Here is a 20,780-nt window from a genome sequence, read left to right as displayed (position 1 = left end):
ATTTTAATACGTATTTTTAAAGTTCCGTGTATTGCTCGTTTGTGATAAAGTTATTTTAAGAAAAAAAAAAAGAAGCTTAAACTTTCATGAAACTACAGCTCCCAGAAGTCAAAGTACAAGGTTCAGAAGAACAGAGCATGCGCCTTACAGTTTTTAGTCCTCCCCCCTCAAGGACTGTCCTATGGGCTTATACTTACTGCACGAAGTGGGCGCGGCACGGTTAAGGTTTCTCAACGTTGATGATATCATGCATGCGCAGTGCGTCTCAAGCAAACACGGTTTTCATTTCGCACAAGCGCAGTCGGTTACGAACTGTGAGCAAGGGGTGCGCACGACAAGTGACGTAAGAGCGCTGACCCGGAGGGGGAGCTCCGCGCCTGCGCAGTGCCGCATACAGAAAGCGGACTGGCTGACGGACGGATGCCGGGAGGGCCGGAGCCGCGGGGCCGCCCGAAGCGGGCAGCAGGGGCCGAGGGGGCGGTCGTAGAAGATGAAGTTGTGACCGGGGGCTCCTCCCGCCGAAGGAAGGCGGAGTGTCCGCGGAGGAGGAGAAGCCGCCGAGAAATGCCTGGGGAGGAGGAGGAGCTAGGTCTTGGGGGCAGGCACAGGTGAATGACGTCATGGCCGGGGGTCTGCTCTCTTAGCTCTATAACAGAGTGGTCGACAGGGAGGCGAAGGGGGCGTGACACTTGACTAAAGGGGCATGAAAAGTTGATATGGGCGGGGCCAATTGTTATTAACATATTGGGCGGGGCTTGGCCACTCATTTGCATGTGGGAGTGTTTCTGTGCTGGAATTAAATATGTTCTATCACTAAGTATATGAGGCGTGGTGTCAGGGGGCAGAGCTGAGGACCGGTGTCAGGGGGCAGAGCTGAGGACCGGTGTCAGGGGGCAGAGCTGAGGACCGGTGTCAGGGGGCAGAGCTGAGGACCGGTGTCAGGGGGCAGAGCTCAAGACTGGTGTCAGGGGACAGAGCTGAGGACCGATGTCAGGGGGCAGAGCGGAGGACCGGTGTCAGGGGGCAGAGCTCAAGACTAGTGTCAGGGGGCAGAGCTCAGGACTGGTGTCGGGGGGCAGAGCTCAGGACTGGTGTCGGGGGGCAGAGCTCAGGACTGGTGTCGGGGGGCAGAGCTCAGGACTGGTGTCAGGGGGCAGAGCTCAGGAGGGGTGTCAGGGGACAGAGCTCAGGAGTGGAGTCAGGGGCAGAGCTCAGGAGTGGTGTCAGGGGGCAGAGCTCAGGAGTGGTGTCAGGGGGCAGAGCTCAGGAGTGGTGTCAGGGGGCAGAGCTCAGGAGGGGTGTCAGTGGGGCAGAGCTGAGGAGTGGTGTCAGTGGGGCAGAGCTGAGGAGTGGTGTCAGTGGGGCAGAGCTGAGGAGTGGTGTCAGTGGGGGCAGAGCTGAGGAGTGGTGTCAGGGGGGGCAGAGCTCAGGAGTGGTGTCAGGGGGGGCAGAGCTCAGGACTGGTGTCAGGGGGCAGAGCTCAGGAGTGGTGTCAGGGGGGCAGAGCTCAGGAGGGGTGTCGGGGGCAGAGCTCAGGAGTGATGTCAGGGGGCAGAGCTCAGGACTGGTGTCAGGGAGGCAGAGCTCAGGACTGGTGTCAGGGGGACAGAGCTCAGGACTGGTGTCGGGGGCAGAGCTCAGGAGTGGTGTCAGGGGGGCAGAGCTCAGGAGGGGTGTCGGGGGCAGAGCTGAGGAGTGGTGTCAGGGGGGCAGAGCTGAGGAGTGGTGTCGGGGGCAGAGCTGAGGAGTGGTGTCAGTGGGGCAGAGCTCAAGACTGGTGTCAGGGGGCAGAGCTGAGGACTGGTGTTGGGGCAGAGCTCAGGACTGGTGTCAGGGGGCGCAGAGCCCAGGAGTGGTGTCGGGGGCAGAGCTGAGGAGTGGTGTCAGGGGGGCAGAGCTCAGGAGTGGTGTCAGGGGGGCAGAGCTCAGGACCAGTGTCGGGACAGAGCTGAGGACCGGTGTCAGGGCAGAGCTGAGGAGTGGTGTCAGGGGGTAGAGCTCAGGACTGGTGTCAGGGGGTAGAGCTCAGGACTGGTGTCAGGGGGTAGAGCTCAGGAGTGGAGTCAGGGAGCAGAGCTGAGGAGTGGAGTCAGGGAGCAGAGCTGAGGAGTGGAGTCAGGGAGGCAGAGCTGAGGAGTGGAGTCAGGGAGGCAGAGCTGAGGAGTGGAGTCAGGGAGGCAGAGCTGAGGAGTGGAGGCAGAGCTGAGGAGTGGAGTCAGTGAGGCAGAGCTGAGGAGTGGAGTCAGTGAGGCAGAGCTGAGGAGTGGAGTCAGGGAGGCAGAGCTGAGGAGTGGAGTCAGGGAGGCAGAGCTGAGGAGTGGAGTCAGGGAGGCAGAGCTGAGGAGTGGAGTCAGGGAGGCAGAGCTGAGGAGTGGAGTCAGGGGGACAGAGCTGAGGTCAGGGGGCAGAGCTCAGGAGTGGTGTCGGGGGCAGAGCTCAGGAGGGGTGTCGGGGGCAGAGCTCAGGAGTGATGTCAGGGGGCAGAGCTCAGGACTGGTGTCAGGGAGGCAGAGCTCAGGACTGGTGTCAGGGGGGCAGAGCTCAGGACTGGTGTCGGGGGCAAAGCTCAGGAGTGGTGTCAGGGGGGCAGAGCTCAGGAGGGGTGTCGGGGGCAGAGCTGAGGAGTGGTGTCAGGGGGGCAGAGCTGAGGAGTGGTGTCGGGGGCAGAGCTGAGGAGTGGTGTCAGTGGGGCAGAGCTCAAGACTGGTGTCAGGGGGCAGAGCTGAGGACTGGTGTTGGGGTAGAGCTCAGGACTGGTGTCAGGGGGCGCAGAGCCCAGGAGTGGTGTCGGGGGCAGAGCTGAGGAGTGGTGTCGGGGGGGCAGAGCTCAGGAGTGGTGTCGGGCAGAGCTGAGGACCAGTGTCGGGACAGAGCTGAGGACCGGTGTCAGGGCAGAGCTGAGGAGTGGTGTCAGGGGGTAGAGCTCAGGACTGGTGTCAGGGGGTAGAGCTCAGGAGTGGAGTCAGGGAGCAGAGCTGAGGAGTGGAGTCAGGGAGCAGAGCTGAGGAGTGGAGTCAGGGAGGCAGAGCTGAGGAGTGGAGTCAGGGAGGCAGAGCTGAGGAGTGGAGGCAGAGCTGAGGAGTGGAGTCAGTGAGGCAGAGCTGAGGAGTGGAGTCAGTGAGGCAGAGCTGAGGAGTGGAGTCAGTGAGGCAGAGCTGAGGAGTGGAGTCAGGGAGGCAGAGCTGAGGAGTGGAGTCAGGGAGGCAGAGCTGAGGAGTGGAGTCAGGGAGGCAGAGCTGAGGAGTGGAGTCAGGGAGGCAGAGCTGAGGAGTGGAGTCAGGGAGGCAGAGCTGAGGAGTGGAGTCAGGGGGACAGAGCTGAGGTCAGGGGGCAGAGCGGAGGACCGGTGTCAGGGGGCAGAGCTCAAGACTGGTGTCAGGGGGACAGAGCTCAGGACTGATGTCAGGGGGACAGAGCTCAGGACTGGTGTCAGGGGGCAGAGCTGAGGACCGGTGTCAGGGGGCAGAGCTGAGGACCGGTGTCAGGGGGCAGAGCTCAAGACTGGTGTCAGGGGGCAGAGCTCAGGACTGGTGTCGGGGGGCAGAGCTCAGGACTGGTGTCAGGGGGCAGAGCTCAGGAGGGGTGTCAGGGGACAGAGCTCAGGAGTGGAGTCAGGGGCAGAGCTCAGGAGTGGTGTCAGGGGGCAGAGCTCAGGAGTGGTGTCAGGGGGCAGAGCTCAGGAGGGGTGTCGGGGGCAGAGCTGAGGAGTGGTGTCAGTGGGGCAGAGCTGAGGAGTGGTGTCAGGGGGGGCAGAGCTCAGGAGTGGTGTCAGGGGGGGCAGAGCTCAGGACTGGTGTCAGGGGGCAGAGCTCAGGAGTGGTGTCGGGGGCAGAGCTCAGGAGGGGTGTCGGGGGCAGAGCTCAGGACTGGTGTCAGGGAGGCAGAGCTCAGGACTGGTGTCAGGGAGGCAGAGCTCAGGACTGGTGTCAGGGAGGCAGAGCTCAGGACTGGTGTCAGGGGGGCAGAGCTCAGGACTGGTGTCGGGGGCAGAGCTCAGGAGTGGTGTCAGGGGGGCAGAGCTCAGGAGGGGTGTCGGGGGCAGAGCTGAGGAGTGGTGTCAGGGGGGCAGAGCTGAGGAGTGGTGTCGGGGGCAGAGCTGAGGAGTGGTGTCAGTGGGGCAGAGCTCAAGACTGGTGTCAGGGGGCAGAGCTGAGGACTGGTGTTGGGGCAGAGCTCAGGACTGGTGTCAGGGGGTGCAGAGCCCAGGAGTGGTGTCGGGGGCAGAGCTGAGGAGTGGTGTCAGGGGGGCAGAGCTCAGGAGTGGTGTCGGGCAGAGCTGAGGACCAGTGTCGGGACAGAGCTGAGGACCGGTGTCAGGGCAGAGCTGAGGAGTGGTGTCAGGGGGTAGAGCTCAGGACTGGTGTCAGGGGGTAGAGCTCAGAACTGGAGTTAGGGGTCAGAGCTGAGGAGTGGAGTCAGGGAGCAGAGCTGAGGAGTGGAGTCAGGGAGGCAGAGCTGAGGAGTGGAGTCAGGGAGGCAGAGCTGAGGAGTGGAGTCAGGGAGGCAGAGCTGAGGAGTGGAGTCAGTGAGGCAGAGCTGAGGAGTGGAGTCAGGGAGGCAGAGCTGAGGAGTGGAGTCAGGGAGGCAGAGCTGAGGAGTGGAGTCAGGGAGGCAGAGCTGAGGAGTGGAGTCAGGGAGGCAGAGCTGAGGAGTGGAGTCAGGGAGGCAGAGCTGAGGAGTGGAGTCAGGGAGGCAGAGCTGAGGAGTGGAGTCAGGGAGGCAGAGCTGAGGAGTGGAGTCAGGGAGGCAGAGCTGAGGAGTGGAGTCGGGGGCAGAGCTGAGGAGTGGTGTCGGGGGCAGAGCTGAGGAGTGGTGTCAGGGGGCAGAGCTCAAGACTGGTGTCAGGGGGCAGAGCTGAGGACTGGTGTTGGGGCAGAGCTCAGGACTGGTGTCAGGGGGCGCAGAGCCCAGGAGTGGTGTCGGGGGCAGAGCTCAGGAGTGTTGTCAGGGGGGGCAGAGCTGAGGAGTGGTCTCAGGGGGCCAGAGCTCAGGAGTGGAGTCGGGGCAGGCTTAGGACCGGTGTCAGGGGGGGCAGAGCTCAGGAGTGGAGTCAGGGGGGCAGGGCTCAGAAGTGGTATCGGGGGCTGAGATCAGGAGTGGTATCAGGGGGGCAGAGCTCAGGAGGGGTGTCGGGGACAGAGCTCAGGAATGGTATCAGGGGGCAGAGATCAGGAGTGGCGTCAGGGGGCAGAGCTCAGGAGTGGTGTCAGGGGGCAGAGCTCAGGAGTGGTGTCGGGGCAGAGCTCAGGAGTGGTGTCAGGGGGCAGAGCTCAGGAATGGTATCGGGGCAGAGATCAGGAGTGGTGTCAGGGGGCAGAGATCAGGAGTGGTGTCAGGGGGCAGAGCTGAGGAGTGGTGTCAGGGGGCAGAGCTGAGGACTGGTGTCAGGGGGCAGAGCTCAGGACTGGTGTCAGGGGGCAGAGCTCAGGACTGGTGTCGGGGCAGAGCTCAGGAGTGGTGTCAGGGGGCAGAGCTCAGGACTGGTGTCAGGGGGCAGAGCTCAGGAGTGGAGTCGGGGGGCAGAGCTCAGGAGTGGAGTCGGGGGGCACAGCTCAAGCCCTATGCCAGGGACTATTTATCATGTAAATACTGTGTGTAGCCATAGAACAGTAGGTGAGCCGGTCATACTTGTGTCGAGCGACGTCAGCTTTTAACAAGTTGCAGCAAAGCATTGTGGGACATGAATTAATAAGATTGATTTTCATTTACAGCTACCTGGAGGAAGAAATGTTAGCTCATAAAGGTAGGTGTGACCTTGTAGCGATGCCTTGTCCAATATTGCATGAGGAAGCTATGGAAATACTCCCATGCCAATTCTGCCAGTTTTCCTCACCCACCCTGAGCCATGGGGATGCTTAGACGGAAGCCTAGGCAGATGCCGGGACATGGATGGGCCCCCATATTCTCAGGCTTTCGATAAAAATTAGTTTCTGGATGACAATACCACATGTCCCTGTACGATCATTGTGTGTCTGGTTACGAGCCGGCCAAAGATCTGCACGTCTACACCAACTAGGATTTACTTTACAACACTTTAAAAAAAAAAGTTTGGCTTTGGGCATATATTGGGCATGTTCTGAATTTAAATTTTTCAGTCAATCGGCTATTTTATGACATCCAGTTGTCACACTCCAGGCACACAAAAACAATTGCCTGCAGCCATCGGATGGATTGGCATGGCCGTGGTACAGTGCCCTGTCTGTATTATCAGCCCGTTCTGTCTTGTGGAAGGATTGAATCTGATAATAGGATTGTAGAATTGGTATTTCATTGCACTTTACCATTTGGATGAGAATTGGGGCAATGTGAATATTCAATTGCCTGGTCTAGGGGTCCTTTTATATTGATCATCGCCCGTCCTCATACATTTCTATCATGTCGGCAGAGCGTCTCCCTGTTTACACCCCAAGATGTGCCGCCGACAACGATAATATCTTTGGCTGCATAGAAGATGCGATCAGCCGATGATTGAGCGTTTACTTGTACATCGGCTGATCTGCTTACATAGGGCAATGATTGGGAACGAGGGCTCATATGAACGCTCGTTTGTCCGATCCTTGGCCTTAAACGCGTTATGTGGGGACCAAAAATGATTATCAGTGTAGTCACGTGAGTATGGGAGACCTGGATGGTTTTGAGGGAAGGTGTCCTGCGCATCACACGCTCAGAGTCCCCTACCTTGGAGCTCATCTGTAAGTCGGAGCCTGACCCCGATGATCTAGTTTATGGTAAGAAAATGAAAGCAATAGACCCAGTCGTGCATTTAAAGGGGTTATGTGGGGGCCAAAAATGATCAGTGTAGTCCCTGCAGTATGTGATACACTCGCTAATATACATTCCGGTCCCCCGTCGCGCTGATTCTGAGATTTTCATAGATTTTTATAGCGCTGCCGGGAGACTGGAAGTCTAGTTGCACAGTCTTATTTGATGATGATACGATTCTTTGTCATGTGACCGATCCCTCTGTATTCCATGTATAAGCAGGAGCAGTAATTCCACGAGTTCATAGAACACAGCACGCTCAGTCATGTGACAAAGAGTTGATTTGTCATCAAAGAAGACTGTGCAACTGCAATTCCGGTCCCCCGGCAGCGCTATAAATATCTATGAAAATCTGAGAATCCGTGCGACATGGGACTGAAATGTATATTAGCCAGTGTACTCACATACTGCAGTGATCATAATTTTTGATCCCCAGCTAACCCCTTTAAAGAGAACCTGTCACCAGCCCAAAAAACTGCAGCTGACATCACAGTTAGATTGCAGGCACCTCACAGATTCTGACGCTTTTTATTTTTTTCTTCTAGCCGCCACCGTTCCTGAGATATATCGAGGCCGTTAGTTTTGGTGTTCAATATGCAAATGAGGCCTTTGACTGTCAAGTGGGCGGTAACACCTGTCACTTGATAAGGGTTAACCGCCCACTTGACAGTCAAAGACCTCATTTGCATATCAGACACCACAACTAACAGCCCCGATATCTCAGGAACGGTGTGGACTAGAAGAAAAAAATAAAAAGCGGAAGAATCTGTGAGGTGCCTGCAATCTAACTGTGATGTCAGCTGCAGTTTTTTCGGCAGGTGACAGGTTCTCTTTAAGGGAACCCATTTAGGATAGATCAGGCTGTAAAGATGTGTCCTCCCTTAACTTATCTTTAAAACAGATATATCATATGGCGTAAGATGTTAAGCAAAGATGTAAAAAAAAAAATGTATACCTCCGACAGATGCCCCTTACAGACACCATCCCTTGGCTTTCTATTGCCAATACACTCATGTTAAAAAAAAGAATACGCTTATTGTTTTTTTTTTTACTGTATGTCGTGAGATTGTATTGAATTGGTACCATGACAAACTGTATAACTTAACGCAGCAGCTTACTTGTAAACTCATAAGATTATAAGAACAATAATTATAAGACTAAGGCCAAATTCAGACGACCGTGGTATACGTCCATGTGACGACTGTTAAAACAACGGCCGCCAAACGGACGCATGTATTTCATTGGGCCGTTCACACGCACGTTGTTTCGTCGGACCGCATGAAGGGTCAGTTGAAAAATAGAACATGTCCTATTTTGTTCTGTTTTCACGGATCCCTCCATAGACTCAAGTCTATGGGGATCCGTGAAAACGGGGGCAACACGGTCGTGAAAAACGTCTGAATTTGGCCTAAAGGGTAGCTCACAGACTGTTTTGTAGGCAGAAAAAAAACTGTGAATTATTTTTTTTGAACTGCCAGCACTTTTCGCAGCGTTTTGTGGCCGTGAATCTAATGCAAGGATTGCGGGCAAAAACACCACACCAAAACGTTCATAAATTGACCGCAACGTAGCCGCCCTGTGTAAACATAGCCAAAGCATCCAGAACAGAATTATGTGAATTCAAATGTTCCAGTGGACGTGGACCATGAGGATGTATTCCAACATTGCGGTTTCGCGGCAATTTTCTGTGATTTTTCAATGCGGTTTTACAGGTATGTTTCACCTGTAGAGCCGCAACCGCATCGAAAAACGCAAAAGTATAGCTGAGCAGACAGGGGAAACAAGATGGGACTATATAGTAATCGGTTAGAGGGGAAAGAGACTTATTCTGCTAAGAGCCCCTCTCCCATTAGCACAGTTTAGCAACAGCACCAAGGGGGACTCAGAGAAGCGAAAAATTATGATTTATTTTTTTTTTTTTTTTTAAATTCTAATACTAGAAACAGCGCAAATTATTTTAAAACCTACTAAAACTTTTGGTCAAGTTCATGTGTGAAGTTGTGTAATATTCTGTTCAGCTGACAACCAAAATAGCCCCCCTTACAGCTTTCACAAGGATTGTTGCCAAAACCAAGTGACAAACCCTGTGGCAGCTGTAATGGCAGTAATATTGGTTTCTCAGATTTCAACAGAGTAACTTATAAGTGGCTGAATATCATTTTTCACGTTATTTTCTGTACTTTACCATAAAAAATATAAATTGGGACTCTGGTTGCTACGGGCAACAAGGCCTCTTTGTATTTTTCTCCAAGACTTTACGCTTTGATACCGAAAGCCCCAAGTTTTTAGCGGCCAATAATTTTGTGATGTTACCTATGAATGTTGTGTGTTTCCTCTCACGCTTTCCATCTCTTTGCCTCACCCCTCAGCACCAAAGTGTGAGGTGGAGGAAGTAGTGGTACAGGAGATAGAGCCCCCCATATTGATTCCCGATTCGCACCTGGAAGTTGTGGAGACCCGGACGGTTTTGAGGGAAGGTGTCCTGCGCAGCACACGCTCAGAGTCCCCTACCTTGGAGCTTACCTGTAAGTCGGAGCCTGACCCCGATGATCTAGTTTATGGTAAGAAAATGAAAGCAATAGACCCAGTCGTGCATTTAAAGGGGTTATGTGGGGGCCAAAAATGATTAGCAGTGTAGACACTCGCTAATAAACATTCCGGTCCCCCGTCGCGCTGATTCTGAGATTTTCATAAATTTTCATAGCGCTCCCGGGGGACCGGAAGTCTAGTTGCACAGCCTTTTTTGATGACGATACGACTATTCGTCATGTGACCGATCCCGCTGAACAGTAGTACACCAAACTATAATTTTTTATTGTTCTGTCGACCTAGCCGTATGAAGGCTTTTTTTTTTTTTTTTCGCGGTACGAGTTTTATTTTTTAATAGCACCATTTTGAGGTACTGCTGACGGAGCTGTGAAAAAGGAGATTTTTTTGCGGCATGAGTTGATGTCTTCTATGGTACCATTTTGGGGTACGTACGACTCTTTGATCACTTTTTCCGTTTTTTGGGAAGCCGGTATTGTATTTTTTCTATGGCGTTCACAGTTTAGGTTATATAACGTGATCGTTTTATAGTTCAGGGCTTTACGGACACAGACTTACAAATTAAATGTTGTTTTTTTTACATTATAAATATTGTTTTTACGTGTTTCCAACATTTGACGTACAGTTCCACCATAGCCGGGAAGGATGAGTATGGGGCGTGCTTGATTGGGGATAACTCTAATAGCGACTGCGGCATCAAAGCCGTTTAAAAGAGGGGACTGCCCCCCCTGTCAGGCCCTCACACCGCTCAATCGACGAAAAAAAAAAGTTATGGGTCTTAGAAAATGGCAACACCAAACAATTTTTTAAATATTTTATTTTATTTTTTTTGTAAAAGTTGTAAAACGTAAAAAACCAATATACATTTTAATATCGCTGTCATTTTTTTGACCTGCAGAATAAAGTTAACATTACGTTTTTACTGCACGGTGAATGCCGTAATTCTGAAAACCAAAACACAATTGGAAAAATCACTGGGTTTTTTTTCCCATTCTACCCCACAATTTTTTTTCCAATGCATTAGTTGATACAATAAACGGTGCCGTGAAAAATAACAATTACTCCGCAAAAAACAAGTCCTCAAATAGCTATGTCGACAGAAAAATAAAAAAGTTATGGAATGCGTGGAGGAAAAAACAAAAAAATGGCTGCAGCGGCAAGGGGTTAACGGGGAAAAAATTTTCTTGGTTTATTTTTTTTAATAATATGAAGCATTTTATTAAACTTTTTTTTAAAGAAAACATTTCAGTCCCACTAGGGGACTAGACTATGCGATTGGTTAATTGTTCATATAATACCCTGTATTATGCCTGTCACCATGATGATGACAGGCAATCTAATAGATGGCAGACCTGGGGTCTATTAGGCCCCCGGCTGTCATAGCAACCCATCCGCACATGATCATGGAGGGTGGGGCAAGAGGATGACAGAAGAAATCCCCTTAGCGTAACCACTTAGATGCCGTGGTCACTATTGACCTTGGCATCTAAGGGGTAAAATGTCCGGGATCAGTGCTGGATCCGATCCCAGCTGTTGCAGCAGGCTGACACCGCTGCCAATGGCGTGTTCTCAGCTCCTGAGCCATCATATGTACGCCAGTGTGCGCGAAGGCCCACCTGTTGATGATGAAAAGAAGCGTCATGGAGCCGGAAGTGGTTAAACTGATATGGGGGTTCAGGGGATAGAGGAGGAACGCCTATTAAAAGCAATGATCCCTATTGATATTAATAGCCACTGTGCAGTGCTTAGGCTTACCCTCGGCCAATATCAGCTGGGTGGTAGTGGGAATGATATATTGTGCCTGGGCACAGTAATTTGAGGCAACACAATAAGCATTGTAGGTGACTGGGTTTTGAACAAGCTGCTATTAATGTTTATTTTTTATGGTTTGCATTTTGCAGAGATCAATGAGGGACCGTCATCGTACACAGCTGGAATCAGGTAAGATGTCTGCTAGACCAGAGGTCCCCAATATTTTTTGCACCAAGGACCAGGGGGGGGGGGGTATCACGTGCATTACAAATCACCCGCCAGACTGCAATTAAATGGAAATAAAATAAAGAAAAAAATGTTTATAGGGTCAGTTCACACGTTGTGTAAATACTGCGGATTCTCCGCAACGGAATTAGTTGCTGGAAATCCGAAACATAATACAGTAGCAGCAAAGTGGATGAGATCGAACAAATCTCCTCCACACGCTGCTTAAATACTGAGCGGAAAAAAACGTTCAGAAACTGACGTGCGGAGTTTTAATCCGCAGCATGTCAATTGTATTTGTGTAAACGCTGCTTATTTGTTGCGGATTTTCCCCGTTGAACTCAATGAGAGGTAAAGCCGACAACAAATTGCGGTTGTTGCGTATATAGTGGCGTAATCGCTCCGGTTCCGCTGCGTAAAAACCCCCAAAAAATGTTATACTTACCCAGGCCAGCCTCAATCATAGGCTGCAGCGGTCTCCTGGGATGAAACGTCATCCCAGGAGGCCGGCCTGCTCCAGTTTTCCGCAGCGGACATTCTGGCCGAAAAACGTCACCACACTTTTTCGCCCGGAATTCGTCGCGGCCACCGGGGTGAATACTGGATACCGCGGCCCGGTACCAAATGATCCACGGCCTGGTATTGGTCCGCGGCCCGGTGGTTGGCGACCACTGTGCTAGACAAGGCTCATATGTAAACTTACCGATGTAGACTCCTCGTATTAGTCATAACACTTTCAGCTTATTCCTCTTGCCTTTGTGTGCTCTTCAGCGATGAGGAAGAAGAGGAAGAAGATGTGTTAGTAAGCGAGGAGGAGACTCCGTATAAAGATGACCCCAATGATGAAACATACAGACCCCCTCACATAGATAGGTATGGGACATTTACAGTTACGGTGTGCATACTCTCCTCCAGTGCGTCCATCTTCCACCACCTGTCTCCAGCTTTCATCTCCGTAATCCTCTTTCTTGCTTCCCCTTGCTGCCTTCTGCATCATCTCAGTGAGGATGACGAAGACGATGATGAAGATGAGTTAAGTGAGGAAGAAATTGGTTATAAAGATGACCCCAGGGATAAGAGTTATAGGCCGCAGCTGAACAGGTACATGTCGCTTGTGTTGTGCGTGCCTCTCATGCTATTAATACATCTTACTTTCATCTTGCTTAAATGGAAACTCCACGTTTCGTATAATATTTGTACAATTGTTCACGTTTAAATCGATAAAAAATGTTGAGTAACTTTCTTCACTTATTTTGTAACGATTTTGCAGAACTGTAGTAGTGTAACTAGAATATTTCACTATACATTAAAGAGGACATACGAGGCTCTTTTAACTCGTCGCGCCCGTCTGTCGAGGTTTCTGGCGCATTTCACAGCAACAATAGCGTGGCATCAAAAGAATGGGACCCTGGTAGACTCCATTAGAAGTCGATGGGGTCAGTTGGTCACCGTTTGGATCTGTTAATGGACGGATCTGGCACAGTATCGTGACTTTCATTATAAACGGAAGCCATGACGCCAGTGTAAACAGAGCCTAAGATCTCCATAGTATTGTGATTCAGAGGTGCCGTTGCAGAGGGTGCCGTTGCAGAGGGTGCCGTTTCAGGGGGAGCCGTTGCAGAGCGTGCCATTGCAGGGGGAGCCGTTGCAGAGCGAGCCATTGCAGGGGGACCGTTGCAGAGGGTGCCGTTGCATGGCGTGCCGTTGCAGAGAGTGCCGTTGTAGACCGTGCCGTTGCAGAGCGTGCCGTTGCAGGGGGTGCCGTTGCAGAGGGTGCCATTGCAGAGGGTGCTATTCCAACTGCTGAATGGTGCCGTGAACTTGTAACCATTTGAATTCTGTTCTTATTAGTGGGACATGGTAATTACAGCTTCTCCTGGCCTGATTGGCCCAAAGGCATCATGTGATCGCGGGCCATGGCACTTGTGTACCAAATAGAGTTGTAACCGTGACAATGTGTAATTAGCACACATATTTAGATAGCACCCAAAGCAAAATACTATGAGCATCTTCTAGATCCTCTTTATTAAAAGGGCCCCTAATGATAGATTCCAATTATAGACCTTAGGATTATGCACCTAAGTGTGGGGCGGAATAGGAGGAGAGTTAAATTATTTCAGTCCTTTACAAGGGGTTGTCTTGGCACGGGACAGTTTTTCATACTGATGACCGATCGGAGAGGGTTGGACGCCTCCGAGCACCAGATGTTTTGCAGCAGTCGGTGCCAGAAGCAGATGACTCCGTGCACTGCATAGCGGCCGTGCTGCAGTACTGTAGCTCTGCTCCTATTCACTGCAGCAGGGCCGCTATACTGTGGCCGCAGCAATCTCCTTCCGGCACGGACATCCGGTGCCCGGATGCAGCCGTAGCAGCTGGTCGGTGTTGGGTACGGGTGTCAGACTCGCACCGATCATATACTGATAACCTATCCTGTGTAATGTGTAGACACAGTGCCCAGGGCTGCAGCTCCACTGTATCTGTAACATGGCAGACAATGATGACAGCTTCCTGTTAGTGAATTAGGAAATAGGAGAGGTCTGCAGTACAAAGACTGTTCTTTGAAGGATAAGACTTCACAAAGGTGCTGTACATGGGAATCTAAAGGCCGATGATTGGGGGAACGGCGCGCTCGTTCCCAATCATCGACTCATGTAAAAGGGCCCAGCAATGAGATGTGATCAGTCGTTTGTCAACTGATCACATCTTTCGTTTGGTTCTAAAAATTATCGCTGTTTGGAGCACATCTTCCCGTGTAAACGGGATTTTCTCCCGACACTGATGCAAACTGTATGGAACAAGATCGTTCGTCCCATACAGTTCAATGATTGGTCCATGTAAATGGCCCTAAACAAGCAACGATCATCATCATCATCATCATCAATGGACGTTCTACAACATCGATGGACGTGCTGCATCATCAATGGACGTGCTACATCATCATCAATGGACGTACTACATCATCATCAATGGACGTACTACATCATCATCACTGGACGTGCTACATCATCATCAATGGACGTGCTACATCATCATCAATGGACGTGCTACATCATCATCAATGGACGTGCTACATCATCATCAATGGACGTGCTACATCATCATCAATGGACGTGCTACATCATCATCAATGGACGTGCTACATCATCATCAATGGACGTGCTACATCATCATCAATGGACGTGCTACATCATCATCAATGGACGTGCTACATCATCAATGGACGTGCTACATCATCAATGGACGTGCTACATCATCAATGGACGTGCTACATCATCATCAATGGACGTGCTACATCATCATCAATGGACGTGCTACATCATCAATGGACGTGCTCCATCATCAAGGAACGTGCTACATCATCATCAAGGAACGTGGTACATCATCATCAATGGACGTGCTACATCATCATCAATGGACGTGCTGCATCATGAAGGAACGTGCTACATCATCATCAATGGACGTTCTGCATCATCAAGGAACGTGCTACATGATCATCAATGGACGTGCTACATGATCATCAATGGACGTGCTACATCATCAATGGACGTGTTGCATCATCAATGGACGTGCTACAACATCAATGGACGTGCTACAACATCAATGGACGTGCCACGTCATGAATGGACGTGCCACGTCATGAATGGACGTGCCACGTCATGAATGGACGTGCTACAACATCAATGGACGTGCTACAACATCAATGGACGTGCTACATCATCAATGGACGTTCTACAACATCAATGGACGTGCTACATCATCAATGGACGTGCTACATCATCAATGGACGTGCTACATCATCATCAATGGACGTGCTACAACATCAAGGAACGTGCTACATGATCATCAATGGACGTGCTACATCATCAATGGACGTGCTACATCATCAATGGACGTGCTACATCATCAATGGACGTGCTACAACATCAATGGACGTGCTACATCATCAATGGACGTGCTACATCATCAATGGACGTGCTACATCATCAATGGACGTGCTACATCATCAATGGACGTGCTACATCATCAATGGACGTGCTACATCATCAATGGACGTGCTACATCATCATCAATGGACGTGCTACATCATCATCAATGGACGTGCTACATCATCATCAATGGACGTGCTACATCATCAATGGACGTGCTACATCATCAATGGACGTGCTACAACATCATCAATGGACGTGCTACAACATCATCAATGGACGTGCTACATCATGAATGGACGTGCTACATCATGAATGGACGTGCTACATCATGAATGGACGTGCTACATCATCAATGGACGTGCTACAACATCAATGGACGTGCTACAACATCAATGGACGTGCTACATCATGAATGGACGTGCTACATCATGAATAGACGTGCTACATCATGAAGATTTTCTTTTTCACTTAAAGGTCACTTTAGGGAAACCAGCAGTATTCCTTATGCTGCTTTGGTTGTGACTGGAGAGGATAACATGAAAGGGAGTTTTTCGTCAGATAGGCCCAATAACATTAAGGGCATTAAGTATATACAGTGAAAGTATAGGAGACGTAGATAATTACACCCACTAAAAAGTCTTCATTATGAAGACCACACATCCAGTCATTCTAGCTTAGCGCCGGCTTTCTCCTCTGATTATTCTCCGAGAGCTGGAAGGGTTCCTACCCACCTTTTTGATACTTTTAAGAGCATGTGTAAATGTTGGCCGCAAATTAGAGGGCCTCACTGAGGATAAGTTCCCTCAGCTGTCTTGTACAAGACCGAGTGCCACTCGGGCTGTTTTTCACGGCATCTGAGTGTCACTTGATAGTTTTCACGGACCCATTCACTTTAGTGCGTGAAAACGGACCCGACTGTCTCCGATCAGTGGAACGATAGAACATGTCCTATCTTTCCACGGATCACGGACGGGACTCGGGCGCCACACGTGGTCGTGTGCATTAGGGCTTATTCTTCTGCTATTTGCGTACTGTTACTACAAGAATTACACTGTGCATGGCAGTAACAAATAATTTTCCTACCCTCCTTCATTCTTATGCCGAGATTTATTTTTTTAGGTCCTCTTCTGGCTCCAGACGCCGAGGTCCTCGTACTAGAGAAGAGTCCGCCCCTGTGGAAGTAAAGATGGAAGTAAAGGAAGAGAATCCAGTCCCTGAGCCAGAAGCGCCTAGGAAGTAAGTGATATTATAATCTTGTTTTCTGTAATACTCCGGTATCTTGGATATAAATGTTTTAGTGCCCATGACCAGGCATTTTACCTTTTTGTGTTAGTGATACCTACTAAATATATTTAAATCACCTCCTAAATATTTTGACAACTAGAACATCCACAAAGGGATACTTAAGCATAGTCGATCTCATTGCTGATGGCCATCTATTTCATTGCAGTCCATTGGTCCCTGTTATCAGCCATCTCAGGCTGGGGAGAGACTTAAGGCTCTTTTACACGGGCCAATTATCAGGCAAATGAGCGTTCACAGAAAACCGCAAAATACGCAAGCTCGCAACCCACGTCAAGGGTCCTCACTGTCTTGCCAGTCCCTACACTAGAACTTTTCGTTCCCTATATTGAAGCAATTCACCGAAACATGGGTTGCGAGCTTTCGTATTTTGGCCAAAATATCAACTAATACCTCATGTTTATCATGTATACTTTTTTCAGGAGGCAGCCAGGCCTCGTAATGCTGGGGGACAATACTGTGCCATTGTCTGGTGTGGGTTCCAGGGCAGCCCGTCCGATCTAATAGTTTGGGCGTGACTGATAGGCCGTGATCCGGCAAGATACGCTGCGCTGTTTGACCGACACATTTTTTTGCAACTTTGGCTGTGTTCAGTGATAACACTGAGCAGCCACTCCCCTCGTGATTAGTGGGAGTGAATATCACTAGTAAATTGTACCTGAGCACTCTCCGCCATGTGTAGCGTTTGCGGCTTGTCTGCCTCCTGTTGGGCACTGGTGTTAACCTACCCGTTTAGTAAGTATGGTCTGTTTTTGTGTTTTTTTTGTATATTAGTATGTTTCATTTTTCGGTGAATTGCATCATAGTAATGACGCTCGTCCCCATACATAGCTCCTTGTTATAGGAGCAAAAGATTAACACTGCCCGTGTAAGGGGACCCTTAGATGTGATCGATATTAAGTTGATCCTGTGTGTCAGAGACACGCAGGACCCACTCTCAACCAAGCCGTCAGCTCAACTGAACTGACGGAATGGGCTGTGAGAGAACGAACGATACAACTTATAGGATACATAGAGCTGTCTCATTGATCGACGCTCGTTCTTATGGTTAAAATGGGCCGGTGTAAGACCCTTACTGTACTGTTTTCCTATTGTGATACTGACCAGAAGTCCAGAGAGATGTCTGGTTGCCTGTCACTACTTTACCTCGCTTATCTCCAGTTCTTGAGAACCCCCCCGGAATATTTACACACAATTATTCAACATCAACAGCTTATTTTAGAATTTGTGCTCTTTTGGTCTTACTGTCTCTTTCGTTTAACTTTTTGGAATGACGCTGCTTATAAACAAGTTAGTGATAAATTGCTCAAGTCAGTACGGAAATCTGGGCTTGTATTGACTCAAGATGGGAATGTCGATATTCTTCTGTATATCGTTTTCTTGAAGCAGTAATGGTTGTGATTTCACGGCGGTCGTAAGTGAAGCGTTTGGTGCTAAGCGGACTGGGTAGTTACAACAGAGACTCCAGGATCCCGACTTATTCACTTAATATATATGGAGCAGCTACTTGTATTTTCTCTGTGTTCGTTTAGTTTTAGGCCCCATGCACGCGGCCATGGGCATAATCACCATCCGCAATAACGGCGCAACCGCAGACAGCCACCTGCATTTTCAGCCCTTGCTCTCATATACAGTATGGGAGCACGGTCCGTAAAAAGCAAAAGATATGACATGTCCTATATTTTGCAGAGGCTTTCTACGGGCCGGACACCTTCCCGCAAATATACGGGAAGGTGTCCATGGTCAATAGAAGTGAACGGGTCCGTAATTACGGTCCGCAAAAATGGATAAATTCTACGGTCGTGTGCATGAGGCCTTAGCCTGTAGTTTATAATAATTCTATCCTTTGCTGGGACAGAAATACGCAGTCAATTTGAAGAAGCAGAACATGTGAGAGGGACACGGCAAAAGCGGCCTGAGCCTCGGATAAGACATGAGACGGATTTCAAACTACCAGAGCTGTGTCCTAATGGAGCAGTGATCATAGATCGTGGGAATGTAGGTTGGTTGATTGCGCAAATGATCCGTCAGATGAATATTTAGTTGGTCATTGGTGAGTTCACCTTAATCTGTGGGCAGAAATGTCTTGGTATGGATGGTTCATATCCCATCTTAGACATTTATGGCATATCCACAGGGTATGCCATAAATGTCTGATAGCCCTGGGACCCGCACCTATATAGAGAACGAGGATCTGAAGACCCCCGTTTCGCCTGGTGCAACGGCCGCTGACCACAGAATCCAGACAGGGACTAGTAGAGACAGGGTCGCACGCGCTGCTCTTTTTTTTTTTCCCTTCCAGAGACAGATGAGCTGTTTCCATAACTCCCAACAAACAGAATGGGGAGGGCAGCACACATGCGCATCCCTCTCTCCACCAGCCCCCACCAGGACTCTGCGGGCAGCAGCCGCCACACCCAGCGAAACGGGGGTTGGGAGATCCACGTTCTCGACATAGGTGCGGGTCCCAGAGCTATCAGACATTTATGGCATATCCTGTGGATATGCCATAAATGTCTAAGATGGGAAAATCCTTTTAATAAAAAGAAAGGTGACAAGCACCTAATACTGTAGTATGTAAACCCTTGTGGGAAGCTTTAAGGAAAAATTGCACTCGACTCTATAGCTCAGACAATGGGTGCTCTCAATAACCAAACTTTTTTTTTGGACCAACGGTTGTCGAAGTTTTCACTTTCCTGCTGCCATCGATTTTGTTAGTAGTGAAGTCTAGGAGTATGGAGGCGAAAATATCTGTCCATTTCTAATTAAACTATATGACCATAAAATAAAAAAATCAATACTGATAAAACCATATAAATGTGTCTCAAACTGGATAGTTGTTTTGTTAGGTCACTTCTATGTAGTGTGCGAAATGTTGCAGTTGCTAGTCGGATTCTCTTACCTGGTGTAAGTGCTGCAGACCGCTCCCCTACCTCTTGTTTTTCCTATAGCCCCCTGTTTTTTCTTTTCTCTTTGCATGTTCCCCCCAGCCCCCGGTTTGCTATGCCCACTTTGTAAAAATGTAAAGGTTTGGTGACAGGTGTGACGATAAAAAAAAGGCAACACTGAAGAACATTAATAGCACATAACTTTCTCCTTCATCGGGGGACACAGACCATGGGTATATGCTGTTGCCACTAGGAGGCTTGGCACTAAGAATTAAAAAAAAGTGGTTACCCCGTCTACAGGATATACCCTGCCTACAGACACTTAATTCAGTCTAAGGCACCATTCACATCACGATATTTCCTTATGTTTATCGTGTACGTTGGTAAAGCTCCTGACGTACACGATAAACGTGTTCATAGGGCTCCATTATCCTTTTGTTCTGTGTCGGGCTGGTATACGTCGGTATACCATTTTTTTGATGGATGGAATAGCGTGGTAGACTACACTTTTCCATCCTGAGGGATCCCACAAAAAAAACTTTGCACAGTATACATTTTTAACATTGGAGCTTATGTGTGACGGATGCAACTGTATGGCATCCGTCAGAGGTATATTTTAAAGGTATACCTCGGGGAGCTCCCGACATCACTGTCCATATATGGGCAGTGATGTCAGCGGCTTCTCCAGAGCCGGAATCCACGGCCAGAGCGTTGCCGATGTTCTGGCCGGGGACTCCGGCTTTGCAAAGCTCCTGATGTCACTGTCCATATATGGATAGTGACTTCAGGAGTTTTCCCAGGGACAGTTCACAGGCGACATATCCCACTGTATGTCATACAGTGTATGTTTTGGCCTTTCGTCGGGGGTGTACGTCGAAAGTCTTCCCGATGTATACCTCCGATGGAAGGCCAAAACGTGAAGTGAATGGGGGCTTACCTTAGTGTCTGTAGGAGGCAGACGCTCCTTCTGGTTCAGCAGGTTGCCAGGTTTTTTTCCACTGTAGGTGGTAAACAAGGATGACACTGCCCCCTGCTTTTCCTTTCTGTGGACGGCACATAGTATCAACTCCACAGCGCCATTATACCCCGGGCCAATGAAGACAAGAGGGCAAGCTCCCCTGTCACCCACCAGTCTAAGGGGCACCTCTTTTCTACTGCTCCCCACCAGTGTTCCGCCTCACCTGAAAGTTTCTCACTATGGGGGTGCACCTGCTGGTCTGCACGTTACTGAGAGCATATTGGAGCAGAGGGGTGAGTAAGGCAACTAACCCGCCCACTGCCCCGATTCGCTATGCCCACCGTCCCGATTTGCCGCGCCTACTGCACTTTGGTGGCTATGCCGTGCGTGCGCCCCGCCATGATGACTGGCTGAGAC

The 20,780-nt window shown here is 49.8% G+C and overlaps 1 protein-coding gene and 1 long non-coding RNA gene across 4 annotated transcripts in view; one reads left to right on the top strand and one right to left on the bottom strand.

Moving 5' to 3' along the window:
- LOC142663311 (uncharacterized) overlaps positions 1-653 on the bottom strand; it is a 155,916-nt gene extending 155,263 nt beyond the window's left edge. The window contains exon 1 of the long non-coding RNA XR_012851079.1: positions 198-653. This is a non-coding gene — a long non-coding RNA (uncharacterized LOC142663311). The remainder of the gene's footprint in view (positions 1-197) is intronic.
- The window catches only part of ZFP91 (ZFP91 zinc finger protein, atypical E3 ubiquitin ligase), a 30,462-nt gene continuing 9,883 nt past the window's right edge, over positions 202-20,780 (top strand). The window contains exons 1-7 of one of the 3 annotated variants that reach the window (XM_075841897.1): positions 208-608; positions 5,712-5,743; positions 9,132-9,323; positions 11,211-11,250; positions 12,058-12,159; positions 12,289-12,387; positions 16,335-16,451. In XM_075841897.1, the coding sequence (XP_075698012.1) occupies positions 421-608; positions 5,712-5,743; positions 9,132-9,323; positions 11,211-11,250; positions 12,058-12,159; positions 12,289-12,387; positions 16,335-16,451 (770 nt within the window). In that variant the 5' untranslated portion in view covers positions 208-420. Of the gene's footprint in view, positions 609-5,582; positions 5,614-5,711; positions 5,744-9,131; positions 9,324-11,210; positions 11,251-12,057; positions 12,160-12,288; positions 12,388-16,334; positions 16,452-20,780 lie in introns of those variants that run through there. The other 2 variants (XM_075841899.1, XM_075841898.1) reach the window with 2 other exon arrangements.

This window comes from Rhinoderma darwinii, chromosome 11, assembly GCF_050947455.1.
Source record: "Rhinoderma darwinii isolate aRhiDar2 chromosome 11, aRhiDar2.hap1, whole genome shotgun sequence".
Lineage (NCBI taxonomy): Eukaryota > Metazoa > Chordata > Amphibia > Anura > Rhinodermatidae > Rhinoderma > Rhinoderma darwinii.
The sequence above is the reverse complement of the archived record's forward strand: the minus strand, read 5'-3'. Positions and strand labels throughout refer to the sequence as shown.